The sequence below is a fragment of the Phacochoerus africanus genome, chromosome 7, assembly GCF_016906955.1.
Source record: "Phacochoerus africanus isolate WHEZ1 chromosome 7, ROS_Pafr_v1, whole genome shotgun sequence".
In the NCBI taxonomy this organism is placed as follows: domain Eukaryota; kingdom Metazoa; phylum Chordata; class Mammalia; order Artiodactyla; family Suidae; genus Phacochoerus; species Phacochoerus africanus.
The window spans coordinates 93,985,415-94,007,378 of NC_062550.1; the positions used below are offsets into that span (position 1 = coordinate 93,985,415).

The 21,964-nt window shown below is 36.9% G+C and overlaps 1 protein-coding gene across 2 annotated transcripts in view; it reads left to right on the top strand.

Annotated features, from left to right (window-relative positions):
• The window catches only part of EEA1 (early endosome antigen 1), a 125,703-nt gene that overhangs the window by 85,786 nt on the left and 17,953 nt on the right, over positions 1–21,964 (top strand). For both annotated transcript variants that reach the window (XM_047788299.1, XM_047788300.1), the window contains 8 exons: positions 4,061–4,264; positions 6,836–7,036; positions 8,036–8,149; positions 11,154–11,309; positions 13,429–13,568; positions 16,987–17,317; positions 18,322–18,423; positions 20,377–20,571. In XM_047788299.1, coding sequence (XP_047644255.1) covers positions 4,061–4,264; positions 6,836–7,036; positions 8,036–8,149; positions 11,154–11,309; positions 13,429–13,568; positions 16,987–17,317; positions 18,322–18,423; positions 20,377–20,571 — 1,443 coding nt within the window. The remainder of the gene's footprint in view (positions 1–4,060; positions 4,265–6,835; positions 7,037–8,035; positions 8,150–11,153; positions 11,310–13,428; positions 13,569–16,986; positions 17,318–18,321; positions 18,424–20,376; positions 20,572–21,964) is intronic.

Genomic DNA, 21,964 nt, shown 5'->3' on the forward strand with positions numbered 1-21,964 from the left:
TCTGGAAAAAAGTTATTGAAAATTTCCTTAGAAAGGGCAATCTGTCACAAAGATTGTGTAGATGTTTCTGGGTGGCATAGGTGGTAGTAGTAGTATACTCCAAGGAGAAGTTACCAGGGACAGAATGCTGAAGCTGATGTGACCTAAACTGTTTGGTTTTGCTGGAGCTTAAAGGATAATATAGAGATGAGTCAGAGAAGAGGCCAGTGTATTAGACATGGGTAAGTTTATGGAACGCCTTTCTGTCTATCCTCGAAGACAGAAGAGTGTTGATGGTCTTAAGATGTGACTTTTAGATAGGTTATTCTTGTGGTTATGTGAAAGATGGATTTTGGAGAGAATATTCTGAGACAGGATCAGTTAAAAGACTAATAATATATGCGGTGATTTCGATGAAAAACAATCATGTCCTTAGTTCAAGCGATTGTTGAAAAAAGCATCATGGGGACCAGTATGAATGATATTTTGGAGATAAATAGGACTTACTGACTTAATAGTTGTAGGGAATCAGAGAGAAAGGGAATGACTTCCAGACTGGTATCATCGGGTGCATGGTACATGGAAGTATCATTAGCTGTGTTAGTGTATGTGAGAAAGATGGCCATGTTATAGGACAGTATGTTGAGTTCCGTTTTGGACATGTCTTGAGCCACCTATGGGATATATTAATTGAAAGCTTGAAGGAGTGGACCCAGCCATACAGTACCTGCAAGAGATAATCAGTATATATGGGGTAAATGGATTATTAGATGTGAGGGGAGAGTATAGAGAGAAAAATGGACAATTGGTAACACAAGAATTTTGGGAAACAGTAGCATTTAGGGGATGGATGAATGGAGGAAGAAGAGCACAGAGAAAGAGAGAATGATCAGAGGAATCAAGGGGAACTTGCAGAGGGAAAGCCCAAGGACTAGGGAGAGTCAAAAGCTGGGAGTAATCATCAGCTTCAGATGCGGATGTGTGGAGAGCATGCCCAGTATGATACATGAAAGAGATCTTTTAGATTAGGCAGGTAAGAATGAGTGACCTTGTTAAACATGATTTCAATAAAGTGATAGACGAGAATGTCTGATTTATGCTGGATGAGTAAGTGAGAGGTGAAGGAGTTGGGAAAGTAAACATGCATTACTTTTGAAATTTAGATGTGAATTGTATAAAGACTGGGCAGAAACCGAAGTGGGACTTGGTTTAGGAAATGTTTTTGAGAACAAAGATACCTGAATATGTTTATAGTCTAGGACTAAAGGATGGGTAGAGAGGATATTGGAGAATGGGAGGTGACTAAAGAAATAAGGTATTGCTAAGTTATGATGTCCCTGATACGGTGGGTGGTGGTAAGTTTGAACTTACCCTGTGAAAGATATCTTTTGAAGCTTGAGGAAATGTGTATGTATCTGAATAAATTTAAAATTAATTTCATAGGTAAGGGGAATAAAAACTATAGTTGATCATTCCTGAAGGTTTGCTTCCCTCCCCTTTTTGGATAAAGTTTGACTAGTATAGCTAGCTGAATGTTAGGTAGGCGGAGATTAAGAATTTGGAGATTAAGTTTTTACGTGGTTATTCAGGGGACTGTTTGAAGATGACACCCCCATTCAAGTGACAGGATTGAAAAGGTGATTCTGAGTGTATAGTAGAGGATGGAATCTAGAAATCTGTGGTGGTGCCAGTCTGTGGAGGTTTGTGATGTGCTCTAAAAGTGTTCAGAAATGTCAGTGTGCAGAAAGCAGATTGCAACACTGATCTAGGATTGGACTTCTTTGGGGCGGCCGTATTGGCAATTTGGGGGTGGAAGGAAATGGAGAATGTAGATGAAGAACAGTTAAGCTCAGTTCACATCCATATATGAGGTTCGGCAAGGGAAGCTAGGCAGGTACTAAAAAAGCTAGAAGAAAATTGAGGTCAGTGTCTGACACTGGAGAGCAGAAACGAGGTCAGGAACTTTAAAAATGGTCAGGAAGTTGTGGTCACAGAGTAGGACAGATTGGCATTTTTTTATGGAACAATTTCAGGTGACTGTAAGATCCTGCATGTGAGTGGTTGAATGGAATGCGTAGAGGTCCAGGAATTGAGATGATGTGAATGTTGAGGCTGTGCTCTTAATTCTCTATGTATTTTGTATTTCCCAGGAAATTGGCAGAAATTGGGATTGAAAGAAAGACTAAATCAGGTCTCAAGTCTTCAGTGAATGAGGTAGGGATTTATAGATAGCAACGCAGGACAGAGTGTAGAATAAATGAATGACATACTTCCCAAAATGTCATAAAGCTTTTACTTGAGGGTAAGAATAATGACGATTAAAAAAAAAAAATCTAGAAAAAGTGAACCCCTCCTGCTTGCCCAATGGAACAGTCCTTATGCATCAGAGGGGGCTGGTGGGGAATGAGTACCTCTAAAGGGAGAACCAAATTTCAGGTAGACTTGGCCGTAGATTGCTAGTTCTGGAAAAAGCTCAGGCCTGCACGGTGGTTCCAGAAGATGAGTGCGATGTGCAGAGAGGGGTCATTAGTGGCAGGAGCAGAGGATGACCACAGAGTAAACCTGGCTACTTTTCATTGTTTTGTGATGGAAGCATAGATGAGAAACGTGTTTGAAAGTAACTTTTCACATATTTTAATATTGGCACACATTGTTGAGGGTACTAGGTGGTTGCTGGCTCTGTCTCAGCAAGGTGGGATGGGCTGCTGTAACATTTGCAGAAGGGCTTGTTAGGGCCTTGTTCTGGGTGGAATCTCTCTGGCTCTCTTAGAATGATGGAGGCAGAGGCAAAAGCCGTGGGTCAGGTGGCTCCAGAACAGGCAAGGGTGTTGTTCCAGAGGTGGGCTGTTTGTATGTGCGCTGGGTAACGTGAAGGCCCTTGGTAAAGTAGAAAAGGAGGAGACCTTGATGGAGCCATAGAAGGGTCCTCTTGGGTTACTAAAAATCACCTTCATGAGTGTATGTCTGTTAGACAGCAGCCCTTGTCTTCCCATTCATTCAATAAGTATCTTAGAGCACATGTGTCTTGGATACATAAGTGAATAAAACAGGCAAAAATCCTCATCTTCATGGAGTGTATACTCTTGTGAGGGGTGGAAGGAGGCAGATACACACGGAAAATAAGTAAATTATTTAGTATGTTAGAAGAGATAAATGCTATGGGAAGGAAGAACTGTTCAAGTGAGGGAGCACTGGTAAAGGAGCATTTGTTTTTCTTTTTTAGGGCTGCACCTATGACATATGGAAGTTCCCAGGCGAGGGGTCGAAATCAGAGCCATGGCTGCCGGCCTACGCCACAGCACAGAAACACAGGATCTGAGCCTCGTCTGTGACCTACACCACAGCTCACGGCCACACTGGGTCCTGAACCCACTGAGTGAGGCCAGGGATTGAACCCGCATCCTCATGGATACTAGTTGGATTCATTTCCACTGTACCCCAATGGGAACTCCAAGGCCGCGGTTGTAAACGTAAAGATCAGGGTAGATGTGACTGAGAAGCTGACATTTGAGGAGACGTTTGAAGGACAGGGAATGAGCCACGTGACTCTGTAGGGAAGCTGCCAGGTAGAAGAAAGAGTGCAAAGGCTCTGAGGTGGGATTGTGCCTGGTGTGATCAGAAATACTAAGGAGTCCTACGTGCCTGAAATGGATTAAACAGGATTGTAGTAGGTGGCGAGGTCAGAGCGTTAGAGTAAGAATGTGGTTAATTGAAGGGTTTTTTTTTGGTTAAATTCTAGTTTGTTAGTAATGTAGATTTAGGAGTTCTTGTGTGGAGCAACAGATTAAGGATCTGGTGTTGTCACTGCAGTGGCTTGGGTTGCTGCTGTGGTGCGGGTCTGATCCCTGGCTGCAGAACTTCCACATGCTGTGAGGATAGCTCCCCCCATGTATAAATATATATAAAATACACAGATAGATTTGTATTGTTAACTATATAGTTATAATTATTTACTTAAATTTGCCATATTAAAATGTAATGATTAGTAAATGTGTAAGACTAAAGGTATGATGAGTCATTTTGTTTGAGGAATAACTTTAAGTTCTCTATCTTTAAAATAGTAGTTTTCAATTCTTTACAGAATGATTTGGAACAAGTACTTCGTCAAATTGGTGATAAGGACCAAAAGATCCAGAACCTTGAAGCCTTATTACAGAAGAGTAAAGAAAATATTTCTTTATTAGAGAAGGAAAGAGAAGATCTTTATGCAAAAATTCAGGCTGGTGAAGGAGAGACTGCTGTTCTTAATCAATTGCAAGAAAAAAACCATATATTACAGGAACAAGTAAGCTTGTCTAGTGTATTCTATTTCTAAATTTTATTTTTATTTCTCTAAATCTTACTAAGTGCTTTGTGTAAATGATTCTGCTAATTTTAGTACTTGTAAAATTATTATGTATTTCTGAAAAATACCATCTCATTTACCTTAGAAGTGGGTTGCTAATGCAGTGAAAATAAATTAGTTACCATGATTTGATAAAGGAAATCTCAGTTCAAGCCCCAGGATGTAACTTATTACCTATGTGACCATAAGCAAATCATTTAACCATGTTAGCTCATTGGAAAAGTATAGTTAGTTCATACTGAAAAGTTAGACTTGCTTCTTGGCATTTTGTGATGTTTTGAAAAAGGAAAGTCAGGAACAAAATATATTTATAAACTATATCAGGTATTAGTTATTTCTGTGTATTGCTTAATATCCAGACTTAGTGGTTACCTATATTTGATAATGTACATGTCTTTGGGATATATAGTTAGTAACAATTTTGATAAGTTGCCTTATAATTTTAACATTTGTATGTTAAAGTGAAACTTATAAAACATAAAATTTTATAAAACTTATAAAATTTACAGTTTGAAACTCAATATGGTTTCAAACTGTAAAGCATTTAGTGTCACTTTTTGGGAAGAATTGCCCAATAGGAGAATCATAATTATCTAAATGAAAAAGTTTTAAAAGTATCAGTAGGTCATATCACTTTTCTAATTTGGGTATTAGAATATATCACAAAACTTTCCCCTGCATTTCAAAGTTAGCCTTGGTTACCAGTTTTTATGAAGAATTCTTTAGTCTAGTTTTTAGTTGAAAGTTGCATACAACGTAACATTGCATATTACACAAATATCAGGAAAGCCTATGCAATTTTTTAAAAAGAGTAGGTAAAAATAAATCTATGTCCTTCTGCTTCTAGCTGTGTTGGAGTAACTGGTACGCTATTTAGTCCTCCCACTGTAAACCGCTAGAAAAGTGGGAAAAACTATAAAATAACTGTTTTCAGACATTGTACAAGGAGCACTATAAGGGAGTTCCCCTCATGGCTCAGCAGAAACGAACCTGACTAGTATCCATGAAGATGCCAGTTCCATCCCTGGCCTCGCTCGGTGGGTTAAAGATCCGGTGTTTTCCGTGAACTGTGGTGTAGATCGCAGAAGTGGCTTGGATCCTGAGTTGCTGTGGCTGTCGCTGTGGCAGCTACAGCTGTGATTCAGTCCCTAGCCTGGGAACTTCCATATGCTGCAGGAGTGGCCCTAAAAAGCAAAAAACAAAACAAAACAAAACACTATAGGGCTTTCGTCTCTGAGAAGCAAAGCAGGTGAAATGAACATCTCCAGCTTTTGACCTGGAGACATTTTTCCAGCCTGCTGCAGGTGGGGGAATCCACGGAGAGCACAGTGGTCTCCCTGAACTAAGGAATGAGAGTTTAAGTTCAGGGGGTTTGAACTCAGATGTGCAGGGTGGAAGGGGAACAATGAGAGTAGGGAACAGCGTAGAGAAAATGCTCCAGAAATCTGCATAGGGATCCACTTGAGCCTTTAGCTGAATGCCGAGCTTTACACTCGTAAGGAGGAATTCCATGCGGCCAGGCAGTGGAACAAATTATTAGGAGCTGCAGCTGAAAAATGATCAGAACTCACAGAGCTGGGATACGTTCAAGTTCCAGCCAGTCAGAGAAGAAAGACATGGTTGAACACTTGAGGGCATTCGGTTAAAAACCCCAGAAATGTCACACCTTAAGAATAAAGCTAAACTAGCCCTAGAGTAAAAGCCAGCATACACCTAACCTAATAAACACAGGAACAAGCCTGGAAGGAATCCAGCTGGACCACCAAGTGTATTAACTGCCTGCTGGGGCAAAATTCAACATTCTTTTGAAAGAAGACAACAAAATCTAGACTAATCACAATAAACATCAAAAAATACTGGACATACAGAGAAGTGGACAACGCGAGCTAAAAGAGGAGACAAATGATTCATTGGAAATAGAACCTGCAGTGAGAGAGGAGCGTCATCAGACAAGCACTTTCACACAGCTTTTCAAATACATTTATGGATACAAACAGCTCATACAACTGAACAACAACAAAAACCCAACCCAACTGAAAAATGGGCAGAAGGCCTAAATAGACATTCCTCCAAAGAAGACATGTGAATGGCCAGTAGGCACATGAAAAGATGCTCAGCATCACGAATGACTAGAGAAATGCAGATCAAAACTACAGTGAGGTAGCACCTCACGCCAGTCAGAATGGCCATCATTAATAAGTCCGCAAATAACACCTGCGGAGAGGCCGTGGCGAAAAGGGACCCCTCCTGTACTGTCAGTGGGAAGGTCAGTCACCACAGCCACTGTGGCATGAGCAACAGTACGGAGATTCCTCAGAAAACTAAATGTAGAACTACCGTATGATCCATGTTTGTTTATTTTTGGAAAGATGGGAGCAGTTCTTCTTAAAAAAAAGTTGAGATAGTCTGTCATAGAGTAATTTAACATTCTCCTGGTGCTTCAATTTGAGTTTCTTAGTTCTTATTATATCGTTTGTGACCTTTATAATTAGAGTCTTGCTTATACGGTAGGTAACTCAACTAACGGAGAAACTGAAGAATCAGTCAGAAAGCCATAAACAGGCCCAGGAGAATTTGCATGACCAGGTGCAAGAGCAGAAGGCACATCTCAGAGCTGCCCAAGACCGTGTCCTCTCCCTGGAAGCCAGCATCAGTGAATTGAGCAGTCAGTTAAATGAAAGCAAGGAGAAGGTCTCCCAGCTTGACATACAGGTAATATTGAATTATGTGACGTAATATGAAGTCTGTATGAAAAAAGCATCAGTTTTAGGCCATCGCATTTTAAACTGTTTCTCCCCCCTCCCTACTCTGCTCCCCTGCCTTGCTTATTAATGGAAAAATGATTAGGAATAGGAATTAAATAAAGGTTCTATTTTGAAAGTGTGTTGAGCTTTCCTTTTGCCTCTCTCTCTCATTCTCTCCCTCTCCCCTCCCCCTTCCCATCCTCTTTCTCTCCTCCTGAAACCACCAGGTCTTTTCACTTCTCTCTGTTTTCATGAATCCCTTTTTGTTGTTTTTGACGTTTAAAGCAATTTGATATTATACCATTTAGGTTTCTGTTACATTTCTTTGAATTATTTTGAATTTGATTTTTAAATTTTACTTTAAAGTTTTGATTAAAAACACCCTTATATGATACCATTATGCATATTAGTATATTTTCTTTCAGAAGCCTATATGGAAATCTTGCTCAGTGAGGAGTGGAAATGAAGACGTACTTCTTTCTCCATTCTCATCATTGGTTTCTTACTCTATATTGTAGTAGAGAAAGTTATAGAAACACTTCTAACCCTTAATTTCCTTTTTTTTTAGGAGAATAATTCCATTGAAAATCAGAAATAATACAATAAAATAAGTTACTCAAATTTGGAGAAAAGAGGATACCCATTTCATTTTTCAAAAAATAGAATTTGTTAGTTGAGTATCAGATCATTCAGTATATGGATGTCCAGTTTGAGAGAGGGAAGAGTGTTTTGGTGTTATATAGGGATTTATTTTTTTATCTTTTATCCAAACATTAGGAATCTCCTCCCTTATTTATTCCTGTTTGGGGAATTATCACATGCTTATTTTCTTAATGTCTGAATCTTTATGTTTTCTGACAAAAGATTTAATTTTTTAAATTATTTAGTGACAGAAGTCATGTACACTCGGGCAAGGGGGAAACCAAGAATTAAATATAAACTAAATGATGTGTAAATTTTGTCACAGATTAAAGCCAAAACTGAATTATTGCTATCAGCAGAAGCAGCAAAAACTGCTCAAAGAGCGGATCTTCAAAATCATTTGGACACAGCTCAAAATGCATTACAAGATAAACAGCAGGTAAGGGAACCTGATACAGTTTCTTAAACCATAACCTAATGTTTTGGTAGATAAATTAACTGAAAATGTGTAAAAATGATACTCAGTTTTATATACTATTGGAATTGACTTATTCTCCTTAATTTCTCCCTGAGTTCAGAACCACTTGAGTGGTAGATGCAGGAGTCAGACAGATGGAGATAAAAATATTATCTGTTTTTGATCAAGCTCTACTTGTGTGCAGCTGTGGTTGGGCTTTTTAATATTGTATTTCTCCCATTAATTAGATCTTGGCACAAAGCTAAAATATTTACTCCGAAGTGCCAATGATTGGGAAAGAAGCTAAACTTACACACCTGTTTCTAGGAGGTAATTGGGCTGTGATCCAGGTATATGTCCTACCTGGAAGCAGGAAAAAAGAGCACTCTGTGTTCCACCTCAGGAATGAAAGTTACTCTTTTTTCTTGGGGGAAGGGATACAGAAGTTACTCATCTCAATAGTTCCATAGAACAAAAGCTTCTTATTTTAGGGTCAAGATCAAAATGCTGGTAGATTTTTCTTTCCTTGTACCAGGTAGGAATTTTAAAAATTTACTTCTTGAGAAATAATACTGGTTGTGGGTCCGAACTTTTTTTTTGGGGGGGGTCTTTTTTTTGGTCTTTTTGCCATTTCTTGGGCCACTCCTGTGCCATATGGAGGTTCCTCAGGCTAGGGGTCTAGTCAGAGCTGTAGCCGCCGGCCTACTCCACAGCCACAGCAACGCGGGATCTGAGCCGCATCTGCAACCTACACCGCAGCTCAGGGCAACGCCGGATCCCTAACCCACTGAGCAAGGGCAGGGACCGAACCCACAACCTCATCGTTCCTAGTCGGATTCGTTAACCACTGCGCCACGATGGGAACTCCGGTCCAAACTTTATTTAACAATGTAGTAATATATCAAGTTAACGAAACCATTTTCTGTATTTACCCTAAATCCTAATCCCATTTTTCTCCTTAGATTGCATGTTTACTTTAAATTTTGATATATATCGTTTCAGACCTCTGTAAACACTGAACGTGTGTGTGTGTGTGTGTTGTGTAAGTGTGTGAGAGAAGAGAGAGAGACACCACACCCACTGGTCTTTTTTTCCTTTATGCACATTTTATCACTATAAAATGTTGATCTTCAACTTGCTTTTTAACTTACATTATTGCCAAGGACATCTGGAAAGTATTTTCTAAGCACAGCAATCAGTGCCAAAAACTGTAGTGGAAAATGTATTCATAAGAATAACCACAGAAAAGTTTAAAATTTACCTGCCGAAAATATTACTACTAACATTTACTACTAAAATTCTACAGCAAGTAGCTAAAAGAGTAAAACATTTTCAGAAGTATGTCTGATGAAGGGTTAATATTTTTGATGTTTAAAGCACTTTCACATAAGAAATAACTGAACCTTCAAAAGTATACAATCAGGAGTTCCTTTTGTGGCTCAGTGGTTTAACGAATCCGACTAGGAACCATGAGGTTGCTGGTTCGGCCCCTGCCCTTGCTCAGTGGGTTAAGGATCCGGCGTTGCCCTGAGCGGTTGTGTAGGTTGCAGACGCAGCTCGGATCCTGCGTTGCTGTGGCTCTGGCGTAGGCCGGTGGCTACAGCTCCAATTCAACCCCTAGCCTGGGAACCTCCATATGCCTCGGGAGCGGCCCTAGAAAAGCCAAAAAAAGCCAAAAAAAAAAAAGTATACAATCAAACCTAAATTAGCAAATCCTCAAGTTCATTAAGAGTCAGTTGCAAATTAAGATAATCATAAAATATGCCCTTACCAAGGTAAAATGTGTGTATGTAACACTGCATGGATTGATGTGTAGAACAAGCCACTTCCATGCGCTGCTTGTGGTAGTGTGCATTAGTTTAACCTTTTGATGGTGGTAGGGGAAGCTGGTTGGTAGCATATTTATTTTAAGACCTTTAGGATTTTTCTTATTCTTTAACTCACCTTTCGTCTTTTATCCTAAGGAATAGTCATAGTTTGCGTCTCTGCAGAAAGTTTTGTAGCAACCTAAGACTGTAAAGTAAGACTTTGGCTAAAAAATGGTCTGTATCAAAAAAACGGAAATTTATGTAGTTACGTATAATGATACTTTAGAAAATAATGTCAGTTTCATGATGCATTGTTATGGAAAAAAAAGACTACAATAAAACAATATATAAAGCAAGACCTTTTATTTTAAACATACAAATCAGAAAATAGACGCTAACACAGAAAAAGACTAGAAAGTTAGCAAAATATTAAGTGATTATCTATGGGTAGCAGATTTCCTAGTAATTTTTTGTTTTTTGTTTTTCCTGTGCAACTAGATATTCCAAATGAACATTATGATGTTATCATTATAATTAATAAATTATTAAAAAATGCTGCCTTGGGAGTTCCTGTCGTGGCGCAGTGGTTAACGAATCCAACTAGGAACCATGAGGTTGCAGGTTCGGTCCCTGCCCTTGCTCAGTGGGTTAACGATCCGGCGTTGCCATGAGCTGTGGTGTAGGTTGCAGACGCGGCTCGGATCCCTCGTTGTTGTGGCTCTGGCGTAGGCCGGCGGCTTCAGCTCCAATTGGACCCCTAGCCTGGGAACTTCCATATGCCGCGGGAGCGGCCCAAGAAATGGCAAAAAGACAAAAAAATAAGTAAATAAATAAAAAATGCTGCCTTGAACATTGCTAACATTTAGTTGTAAAAGTGTTATTTTACTGTTAGCTTATTCATTATTCTACTGTATCTTTTGGCTCCTAAAGTAACTCTTCCTTGAGTAGGTTAATTGAGCTGTTAGGTACGGTAACTTAGTATCTCAGGCTATGTATAACTTCAGTGCAGGTCCTTTATATTGATGGGTAAATATAACCTTTGATAGACTTATCTATTGTCTTACTCAAAGTAGTTTCCTAAATAAAATTAGAATTTTCTGTTTTACTTTAACCAACCATTTGGGAACTAGAGTGAAGTAAACCTTACCAAAGTTATCTTTAATTTTACTTTTCTGTAGGAGTTAAATAAAATCACTACTCAACTGGACCAGGTCACTACAAAGTTGCAGGATAAACAGGAACATTGCGGTCAGCTGGAAAGTCATCTTAAAGAATATAAAGAGAAACATCTCTCTTTAGAACAGAAAACTGAAGAATTAGAAGGTCAAATTAAGGTTTGTATAAAAGAAACTGAATTTAGCCATATTTTCTATTGCTGTAGCAATGGAATTGATGACCTAGATGGAGTCAAAGATTTCAAATTTTCAAACAAAGGTTAAGTTGTGATGTAAAAGTTTTAAAAATTAAAAAAAAAAAAAATGGAGTTCCCGTTGTGGTGCAGCAGATACGAATCCGACTAGGAACCATGAAATTTCAGGTTCGATCCCTGGCCTCGCTCACTGGGTTAAAGATCTGGCGTTGCCATGAGCTGTGGCGTAGGTTGCAGATGTGGCTTGGATTTGACGTTGCTGTGGCTATGACATAGGCTGTGATGTTGCTCGGCATAGGCTACAGCTCTGATTTGACCCCTAGCCTGGGAACCAAAAAAAGTTACCTGTAATTTTTCTTGTTTGATTTTGAATTCCATCTTTACTTTTAACTTCTTTGTTAAAGGATGGCTTTTGCAAATAGCAGTTAACATATATACTGGTTCCATGGTATGTGTAAATATTTCAAAGCGACAGCCAACCAGGGATCTACTCTGTAATTATGAGGAACTTATTTTTTGTTGTTGTGAAGGCTGTTTTGCTGTATCATTCCTGTCTCTTTCCCTCTTTATTCCAATATAATATTCAGGGATGGTATATGTCTTCCTTTTTTAAACTTTACATTTATACTCTTTGGGTTTTGTTTCTAATTTAATATTATTTAAATTTATTATAATTTACACTATGGTAAACTTGTTTCTTTAATACAACTCTAAATGAAAGTTTGGAGCTAAAGAGATTAAATGACTACACATATTAGAGAAGGATTTGACCTGAGTCCTTTGTCCTTTAAGTTAAAACTACTGTAAGTTAAAAATTTCTCAAGTTACTATATATATATAACTTATACCTTCACAGTCAGATGAAGCACTTCTGTACAACTGTAGAATCATGGGCTGTGAATTTGTATACATGTACATCTGCATCCATATAACATGGAAGAAGAAAATTACATTTTCAGATCTTTCTGTGTGTTCCTTTTTTCTTTTCTTTATGGTCAATAATATGGCATGACAAATTACTTGACGTAATGGTTGAAAAAACCAAAAACTAATTTTTTAGATGAAAGGCATCTCATGAGAAGTCTATTTAATTATCTTTTAAAAACAGTTATTTAGAACCAATAGTATCTATTGTAATCTATCACAATATTGGATATTGGACATTTTTTCTAATTATTGTTTTAGGACATATTCCATCTGTTATATAGAATTAACATAGCTACGTTGAATGTCAAATATAAGCATTGAGTAAAGCCACGGGTACCTAGATTGGCTTATAAAATATTTAGAGTGCAAAATTTTTACTGCTATACAAGACAATGCCTTGCTTATAGATTTTTGAACTATGTACTTAACAGTTTGACTTTTTTTTTTTTTGGCCACACCTATGGAATGTGGAAGTTCCTTGGCCAGGGATCAAACTTGCACCACTGCAGCAACCTGAGCTGCAGCAGTGACAATGCCGGATCCTTAACCTACTGAGCCACTAGGGAACTCATGACTTTTGTGAATTTGTAAAAGTACACACAGTTATATGTATATGAATGAGACAAAAATCCACACTGTGTAGAACAATGATCTCTAGATGAAGAGATTAAAGAAGCACAATCAGAAGTTTAATTGGTTTTATATTTAGGGTCAATAGGTGTCAATGAGAAGGATGACACGACAGCTTCATTTTAGTTGTGAATATTTCTAATTACATCAGTATTATTAACTGTGATTATAAAGGATTATATATTTTAAGTGTGCCCATGTGTGAACCTGTTACTTAGTTTTTTCAGACTTCAGTTAATAACTTTTACTCAGGTAACAAATATAATTATTTTAAGTTTATTCTCTTACTCAGAGTTAATTTTGAAAAGTAAAAACTTAGTGGCTACTTGTCCTATATGAAGCCTGCTGCTAGGTTTTCTGAAAGATTCCACGATAAATGGCTGCTTTATTCAGTGAAAGCTTCAGAACAGATATTTTTGGTTATTTTTGTGTGTTATGTCAACATCAGTTTGAGTATAAACAAAAGTGTTACAATGTTATAATAGATAATTATTGACATGAAAATTGTTATTATATTTCTTCAATAGAAATTGGAAGCTGATTCACTTGAAGTTAAAGCAAGCAAGGAGCAGGCTTTGCAGGATCTACAACAGCAAAGACAACTGAACACAGATTTAGAGCTTAGAGCTACAGAATTGAGTAAACAACTTGAAATGGAGAAAGAAACGTAAGCTTGACGACTTAAGGGAGAGCATTGTAAATTAAGAATTAACAGTTTTTTAAGATTTCAATTTTATCATCACATCTTTAAAGATTTATTTGATTCTATAAACTGCTTATATTAATATGAATAAAATAAAGCCATCTAATATGGTTAAATAGGAGGGCTTGTGACCAGTCACATTTCAGCAGACTTTGTCTTTAAATGCAAATACTCCACTCTGACTGTGTTGACAGACTTGATCTGTGGCAAGAGGATGAAGGTTTTTGACTCTCAGTAGTAAAGATGGAAGTTGGGTGCCTGGAAAAGGTACCTTTCAGGGAAATGAAGTAAAACCCATCAATAATTAAGTTGTTTCACACCTTCATGATCACATCCTTGTTTTGGGAGTGATGACAAAATGTTTTTGTTCTCATATTTAGTACATTGGGTTCTGATACTGTGAATTTGAGGATATGCAGGTGCAAATGGCATTTCTTCTCACTGATAACATCGTCGTGTCCAGCGCCTAGGTTTGGAGGGTACATCTGATCCTTTCTATCACCCACTAACTGGATCGTCACCTCTGGAAGCCAGTCATGTGTCTGTGAAGGTGACCTCTGAGTTGGCTCTTGTTCTCTTTCCCAAGGACCCTTATGGGCCCCGGCTGTTCTTTCCACTTCTACTAAGGTTTTTTTTTTTTTTTTCCCTTTATACTTTATGCAAGCATTTCTTCCATGGGGTCCTGCCTTTCTAGAGTACTACCTAAGAAAGGCAAGTTAGGTAAACATATCTAGAGTTTGACTGAACCTCACCCTGTTATGCTCAGCCCACATAACAGGGTACAGGGCCCCCCTTTCTCAAGGGCCACTGATGCTATTCAGGCAGTTCTTTCCCACCAGCTTCCATCTTGTATTTTCATTCCTCTGCAGGTTCCTCTTGGTTAATTTTCCATGGGTACCTATATGTGTTATTGGGTAAAGTATTCCATAAATATCAATTAGGTTGAGGTGGTTGATAATATTGTTCTAATCTTCTATATCCTTGCCATTTTTCCCCCTCTGGTCATTTCTGTCAGTTTCTGAGAAAGGAGTGTTAAAGTTTCCCAGATGGTGTGTGGTTTTTGTTTTTTTGTTTTGTTTTGTTTATTCTTAAGTGACTTAAAAAAACAACTAAGTTTTACAGTCACTATGAAAGCCTTTATTTCTGTTGCTTTCTTTGATTCACATAGTTGTATGATTTTATAATAATTATTTGTGGGAAAGTTAAGTAGCATAGTAAATAAATATATCAAGTCCTCATTTTAAGGTTGCTTGACAAGGATTTTAACTATATTAAAATGGCAAAGTAATAATTAGTGCAATGACTTTTCTATTTAGACCTTTAAAAATCAGTGCAGTACAGGATCCTATGAATGTACTTCATTTTTCTGGCTACTTTTTAGAAAGTAAAAGTAAGTTTCTGGGACTAAAAGTTAGAAAATTTCAAGGTATATATGCAGCTCTGGTATTGTATTAATACCTAACTTCAGTTATGTGGCTGATAATATATCTTTTAATAACCTCCCTTTAACATATTGTTCAATTTATCATAAAGTACACTGATGACAAAATACACTAGAAATAGGATACATTCTAGAAATATTACTTTGCATCTGGTTTTATTTTCTCTTTAGAAACTTGATCTTCAATGTGTGCTTTTCCTTTGATGCATATAAACATAATTTTATTCATTTTATGAAAACAGAAGTCTTTAACTCTTACAGCAATATATTCATTTCCTTATTCTTATAATTTTTTTCACTCATTTAGGTATAGAAAGCTTTGTTTTAAGGGACAAAAAATAACAAATTTGTTATATAATCTGCTAGGTTCTAAGATTAAAATAAATCTTTTGTCTTTCCTCTATGTGAAATGAGATATTCTTCTATTTTTTTTTCTACTTTTTTTTTCTGGTTACCTTATGTGTTTTGAAATTTAAGACGTTTCAAACATATAATGTGTTTTACATTTTCAAGGAAAGAGGCAAAGTTCTCTATGCTTAGGGGCTAATAGGTTCTTTAGAGTACAGGGAAGAACTTTTCTGGCTGTCATAGGCTAGAGGGTTTGCTCTGTGCATAGTTTTCTTTGGGTATTGAGTCAGGGGCTGAGATGGACTTGACTTTACCATTAACTTATTTCACTTGAGGTACATCCTCTTTATCTATTAAAGAGTCAGATCAGATGTTCTAAGGCATTTTTTGGTTGTGTGGTTTTATTATTTTTTGATTAAATTTTTTTTAGCTTTTTTTAAAAAAATTACAATTGATTTACAATGTTGTACCAATTTCTGCTGTACAGCAAAGTGACCCAGTCATACATTTGTGTGTATTTATATGTGTGTGTGTGTGTACACACACACACACACACACACACATATACATTGCTTTTCTTATATTATCTTCCAAGATACAGTTCCCTGAGACTCGATATGGTTCCCTGTGTTATACAGTAGGACCTCATTGCTTATCCATTCTAGATGTAATAATTTGCATCTACTAACCTCAAACTCCCAGTCTGTCCCATTCCCCCTTGGCAACCACAAATCTCTAAGTCTGGGAGTCTGTTACTGTTTTGTAGATAGGTTCATTTTGTGCCCTTTTTTTGAGGGGGGAGGGGGCTGCCCATGGAGTTCCTGGGCCAGGGATCAGATTTAAGCTGCAGCTGCGACCTATGCTTTAGCTATGCCAATGCTGGATCCTTTAAGCCATTGCGCTGGGCCAAGGATTGAACCTGTGTCCTACCAATTCCATTGTGCCACAGCGGGAACTCCTGTGCCACATTTCAGATTCTGCATTTAAATGAAATATGGTATTTGTCATCCTTTTTTGCTTAATTTCACTTGGTATGAGAATCTCTATTTCCCTATGTGTTGCTACAAATGGCATTATTTCATTCATTTTTATGGCTGAGTAGTATTCCGTTGTATATATGTACCATATCTTCTTAGTCCATTAATCTGTCGATGGACATTTAAGTTGTTTCCATGTCATGGCTATCGTGAATATTGCTGCAGTGAACATGGCAGTGCATGTACGTTTTTGAATCAGAGTTTTGTCTGTATATATATTGCCAGGAATGGGACTTCTGGGTCACATGGTAGTTCTGTATTTAGTTTTCTGAGGAATCTCCATATTATTGAACCTCCATGGCGGTTGTACCAATTTACATTCTCACCAACAGTGTAGGAAGGTTCCCTTTTCTCCACACCCTCTCCAGCCTTTGCTATTTGTAGACTTACTAATGATGGCCATTCTGACTGGTGTGAGGTGGTACTGGCTTTATACATTAAATTATTATTTTTACTTCTTAAGTATACAAAAATTTTTTTAAAATAATAATTTATTAATTTTGAATGGTAAATTACAAGTGGTCAATTATGCATTATTAAATTGTTTCTTAAATAGAGTGTCCAGTACAAAGTTGGATCTACAGAAGAAATCCGAAGCACTTGAAAATATTAAGCAAATGCTTACCAAGCAAGAAGAAGAAAAAAAAATCCTTAAACAAGAAATAGAAAATTTAAGTCAAAATGCAAAAATGCAGCAGAAAGAATTGAATAACAAAATTCAAGCAGCAGTGACAGAACTACAAAAAGTAAAGATGGAGAAAGAAACTCTAGTAACGGAGCTTTCTGCAGCAAAAGAGAAATTATCAAAAGTTTCTGATTCTTTGAAGAACTCCAAAAGTGAATTTGAAAAGGAAAGTCAGAAAGGAAAAGCTGCTATATTAGATCTGGTTAGTTGTTTATGTTTACTTTTTTAAGCAGAAGTGATTTATTTAAAATGTATTGATTTTTCTGCTTAATTCATGTTTGACTTTTTTTTTTTTTTTGCTTTATAGGGCCACATCCACAGCATGTGGAAGTTCCCACAGTAGGGGTCGAATTGGAGGCACAGCTGCAGGCCTACACCACAGTCACAGCAACGTGGGATCTGAGCCGTGTCTGCCACCTACACAACAGCTCATGGCAATGCCAGATCCTTAAGCCACTGAGTGAGGCCGAGGCCAGGGATCAAACCCGCACCCTCATGGTTACTAGTTGGATTCATTTCCGCTGAGCCACAATGGAAACTCCTAAAAAAAAGATTTTCGTATGTTACTTTTATGTTCCTTTCTGTTTGGAGAAAACATCTTCTATCTGTACATCTTCCCTCTTAAAGTATGTGTGATTATTTTTATTTATTGTTTCAACACTTTCTTTTTAAGAATTTCCTTGCTTCCATTTTTTTGAAGCCTATTATTCTACTTTTAAAATAGCATAAATTGGAGTTCCCTGATGGCTCAGGAGGTTAGGGATCCAGCATTGTCATTGCTGTGGCTTGGGTCATTGCTGTGGTGTGTATGGGTTTGATCCCTGGCCAGAGAACTTTTGCACACCACAGATGTGATCAAAAAAACCAGACCATAACCACAACCACATAAGTTAATTAATTTAATTCTGTGACAAAAAAAAATGTGGTTTCCAAACCAAAGTTTTCTAAAAATCTTGTCTAAATATTATCTGAAGTATTTATTGTGACTCTTGGTTGATGATCGAAACACTTAGCCTTTTCCTGTCCCTCCTTCCTTACTGCTGTAATACTTGCCTGTTTTGATTAATGAAATGGGATGATTTTGTCCCATCTTAAATGATCAATGATTCTGGTTTATTTCCTTCTATGGATCTTATAAGCTTGTAAACCAAAAGTCTTAAATTTACTACAGATATTTTCTGCATAATATAGTTTCCATTTTTTTAGGAGAAAACCTGCAAAGATTTAAAGCATCAACTTCAAGTACAGATAGAAAGCGCACATAAGGAACAGAATGAACTGAAAAACTCACTTGAAAAAGAGAAGGAGGTAAGACGTTCTTTTTCTGTAACAAAAGATGTTGTAGCATAATAAGGTATTTATATTTTCAAAATATTTTCAGTGATAATTAGGTTGAAAGAAGGTTTATTTCATTTGTGTTCCACCCACTAATAAAAAGATTTAAGCTAATTAATGATAAAAGGCCTAAAATAAAAGTAATTAATTAAAGATGGAAAATTGAGTAAGCTAACTATAGAGCTATAATTAGATAATCTAGATTAAGGAACACTACTATGGATAAAAAAAGTCTTGATAAGCTTCCCATAGAAATGAAATTTTAAGGGCTCTTTATTTCACAGACATTGATATTAATATATTTGATAATGGTTGTTTAACAATTAAGAGATTTTTTGGAGCTCCCTTCATGGCTCAATGGTTAACAAACCTGACTAGTATCTGTGAGGACATGGGTTTGATGCTTAACCCTGGCCTCGCTTAGTGGGTTAAGGATCCGGCATTGCCGTGAGCTGTGGTGTAGGTCGCAGACACGACTTGGATCTGCCGTTGCTGTAGCTGTGGTGGAGACAGGCAGCTACATCTCTGATTCAACCCCTAGCTTGGGAATCTCCATGTGCCGCAAGTGCGGCCCTAAAAAGACAAAAAAAGAAAGATTTTCTGTGGTTAGTACTTCTGTTGTTTTCCATCAAAAGAAGCAAGAGTATATATTACATTAAGGGAGTATAAAATATGTTGCTATTTTATGAAGACATACCTCTGGCAGCCAGAGTCCAGGCATGAGCTTTCTAGAGATCTGATTTGATAAAGCAGCGAAACCTAGTCCTGACAAATCTGTAGTGTTGTGTTTTGGTTGTTGATTGAAAGAAGACACCTGTGTTTTAGATGCCAACATGTAACTGGCAAAATTGTGGTGGTTTAGTGTATGAGTTCTGAATCCAGATTGTCCAGATTTATATCCTGGTTGTGCCGTTTAATAGCTGTGCTGTCTTGCCTTGTCTTAGTCTGACAACTTGATCTCTCTGTGCTCCAGTTTTCTCAGCAGAAGATGAGGCTAATAATAGGATCTTTGTTATAGAATTATTTTGAGAAATAAATTGGTTAAAATATTTCAAAGTGCTTAGAAAACCAGCTTAACAAAATGGTCAAATGTTAGCTATTACTTTATCATTGGTTATCATAACCAGTAGTACTTGTTAATCATTATTGTTATACTACCTGATTCCTGTTGTGCACAAAAATATTTCCCTTTGTATTGGAGATAAGCTGAAGCACTGAAATTTTTTCAAAAGTTACTCGGAATATGGTCAAACTGCTCAAGTTATGTTCATAGTGAAATATGCATAAAACATGAAACATGACCTTGTGTAGTTCACCTTGGCCACAGAGGAGCCTCTCCTAGCTTCTATATGATGTCTAATTTTGAACAGAAATATATCCTAGTAGACTGTAAAAACAAGGTATTAGCAAAATATGCCTCAGATCTCTAAATGACAGAATTGTGTGTGTTGTAGTTTTGTTTCATCAAATACTAAACATATTTGCCAAAAATTATTTTGGTTTTATTGCAGTTAGTATGAAGTGATCCTTTCTGATTGACTGAGGCTAACAGGCTTAGGTAGCATTTGAATATTCTTGAAAGGCAGTAGACATTTCAGCAATCTAGAGATTAATGGTTGATTTCCCCTTTTTTATGATGTAAAGGAATAGTCCATTTCCAAGCTCTATCCAAATATATAAGTTAAAAAGGAAAGGAGGATGAAACAAATATTGGAGATTAATTCAGCGTGCCATCTCATAGTGAAGAGTGTCAGTTATGAAAGCTCCGTGAGGACAGGGATTTTTCTTTTGTGGTTTACCAGTGGATTATTTATGGCCATCAGACTCGTAGTTTCCACTTAGAGTAGTACTTAGCATGAAGTAGGTACTTGATAAATGGGTGCTGAATGGATAAAAGAATGCTAAACAGATTTTATTTTCTTTTAGACTTCTCATCAGTTGAAATTGGAGCTCAATTCAATGCAGGGACAACTAACGCAGGCCCAGAACAGTTTAAAACAAAAGGAAAAAGAAGAACAACAACTTCAGAGTAACATAAATGAGTTAAAGCAACTGACTGAACAGAAGAAAAAGCAAATTGAAGCACTCCAAGGAGAGGTTAAAATTGCTGTTTCACAGAAGGTAGTGATATTTGTTTTCTTTTTATGGGAAGAAAAATTTTGCATTGCAAATAATAATATAATTAACACAGATGAGGTGCAACAAGGAAAAATTTATATATGCTCAAATTTTTTTAAGCTAAAATATACAACTGTACTTATATGATTGAATAAGTCTGGATTTCCATTCACTATAATCGTGTTGTTAGATAATTCTTATAATACTAATCATTTGTTTGGTAGATGTAAAACTTTTTGTAAAATAAGATACAACAACATCGAGAAAAATTTATAAACATTTCTAGTGTATTAGAAAATTTTAAAGGAGTTTAGAAATAAATTACCCTTATTAAGGGAAAATAATCAAGATAAAAAATCACAATGTGAGATATATTTATATCTACTATAACCTATATAAATGTAGGTTTCATACAGTTATAATTGTTTGATACTTTTAAGTTAAATCATAATGGTTTTTATTTCCAAACCTATGGTAAGTTATTATTAAGCATCTGTTCTTCATTCTTAAATGTTTTAATACTTGTCCAGACCAAAAGTTGATAAACGTGAAATGAACTTAATATTTGAACGAAAGAGGTTTTCCTCACTGTTGGTATGTGTGTATTAATTCATGCTGGGAGAAGGGAGATATAAAATCCTTAATATGTAGAACCAAATATTTCATAGCATTAAGAGCTGGCTTGTCATATTACTAGAGGAAAAAAAAAATTAACCCCACGAATACATTATTTTATGTTGCCCTCTGTTTTACAACCATTATTATGGCTACTTTACAAAAGAGTAATTTTCTAATGACACTTTATCCTTTTTTGTGTGTGTTATCATATGTAATCAGAAGTCAGGATGTAATTATCACAATATGTATTTTGTTCTATGATTTGATATCTTGAGTTCATTTTTTTTTTTTCAAAATCCACTAGCCTCGGGAGTTCCCATTGTGGCTCAGTGGTTAACAAATATGACTAGGAACCATGAAGTTGCAGGTTTGATCTCTGGCCTTGCTTAGTGGTTAAGGATCCGGTGGTTGTGGTGAGCTATGGTGTAGGTTGCAGACGAGGCTCAGATCCCGCGTTGCTGTGGCTGTGGCATAGGCTGGCAGCTGCAGCTTCGATTAGACCCCTAGCCTGGGAACCTCCATATGCCTTGGTTGCAGCCCTAGAAAAAGACGAAAACAAACAAACCAAAAAATCCATTAGCCTCATATTTAAGTAATCCTTAGATCTTCATTTTTATAGCACCGTGATTTAATAAATAAAAAAAAACTTAACCACTTTTAGCACATTTTCTTTCTTTTCTTTTTTTTTTCTTTTTTTTTTTGTCTTTTTGCTATTTCTTGGGCCGCTCCCGCAGTATATGGAGGTTCCCAGGCTAGGGGTCGAATCGGAGCTGTAGCC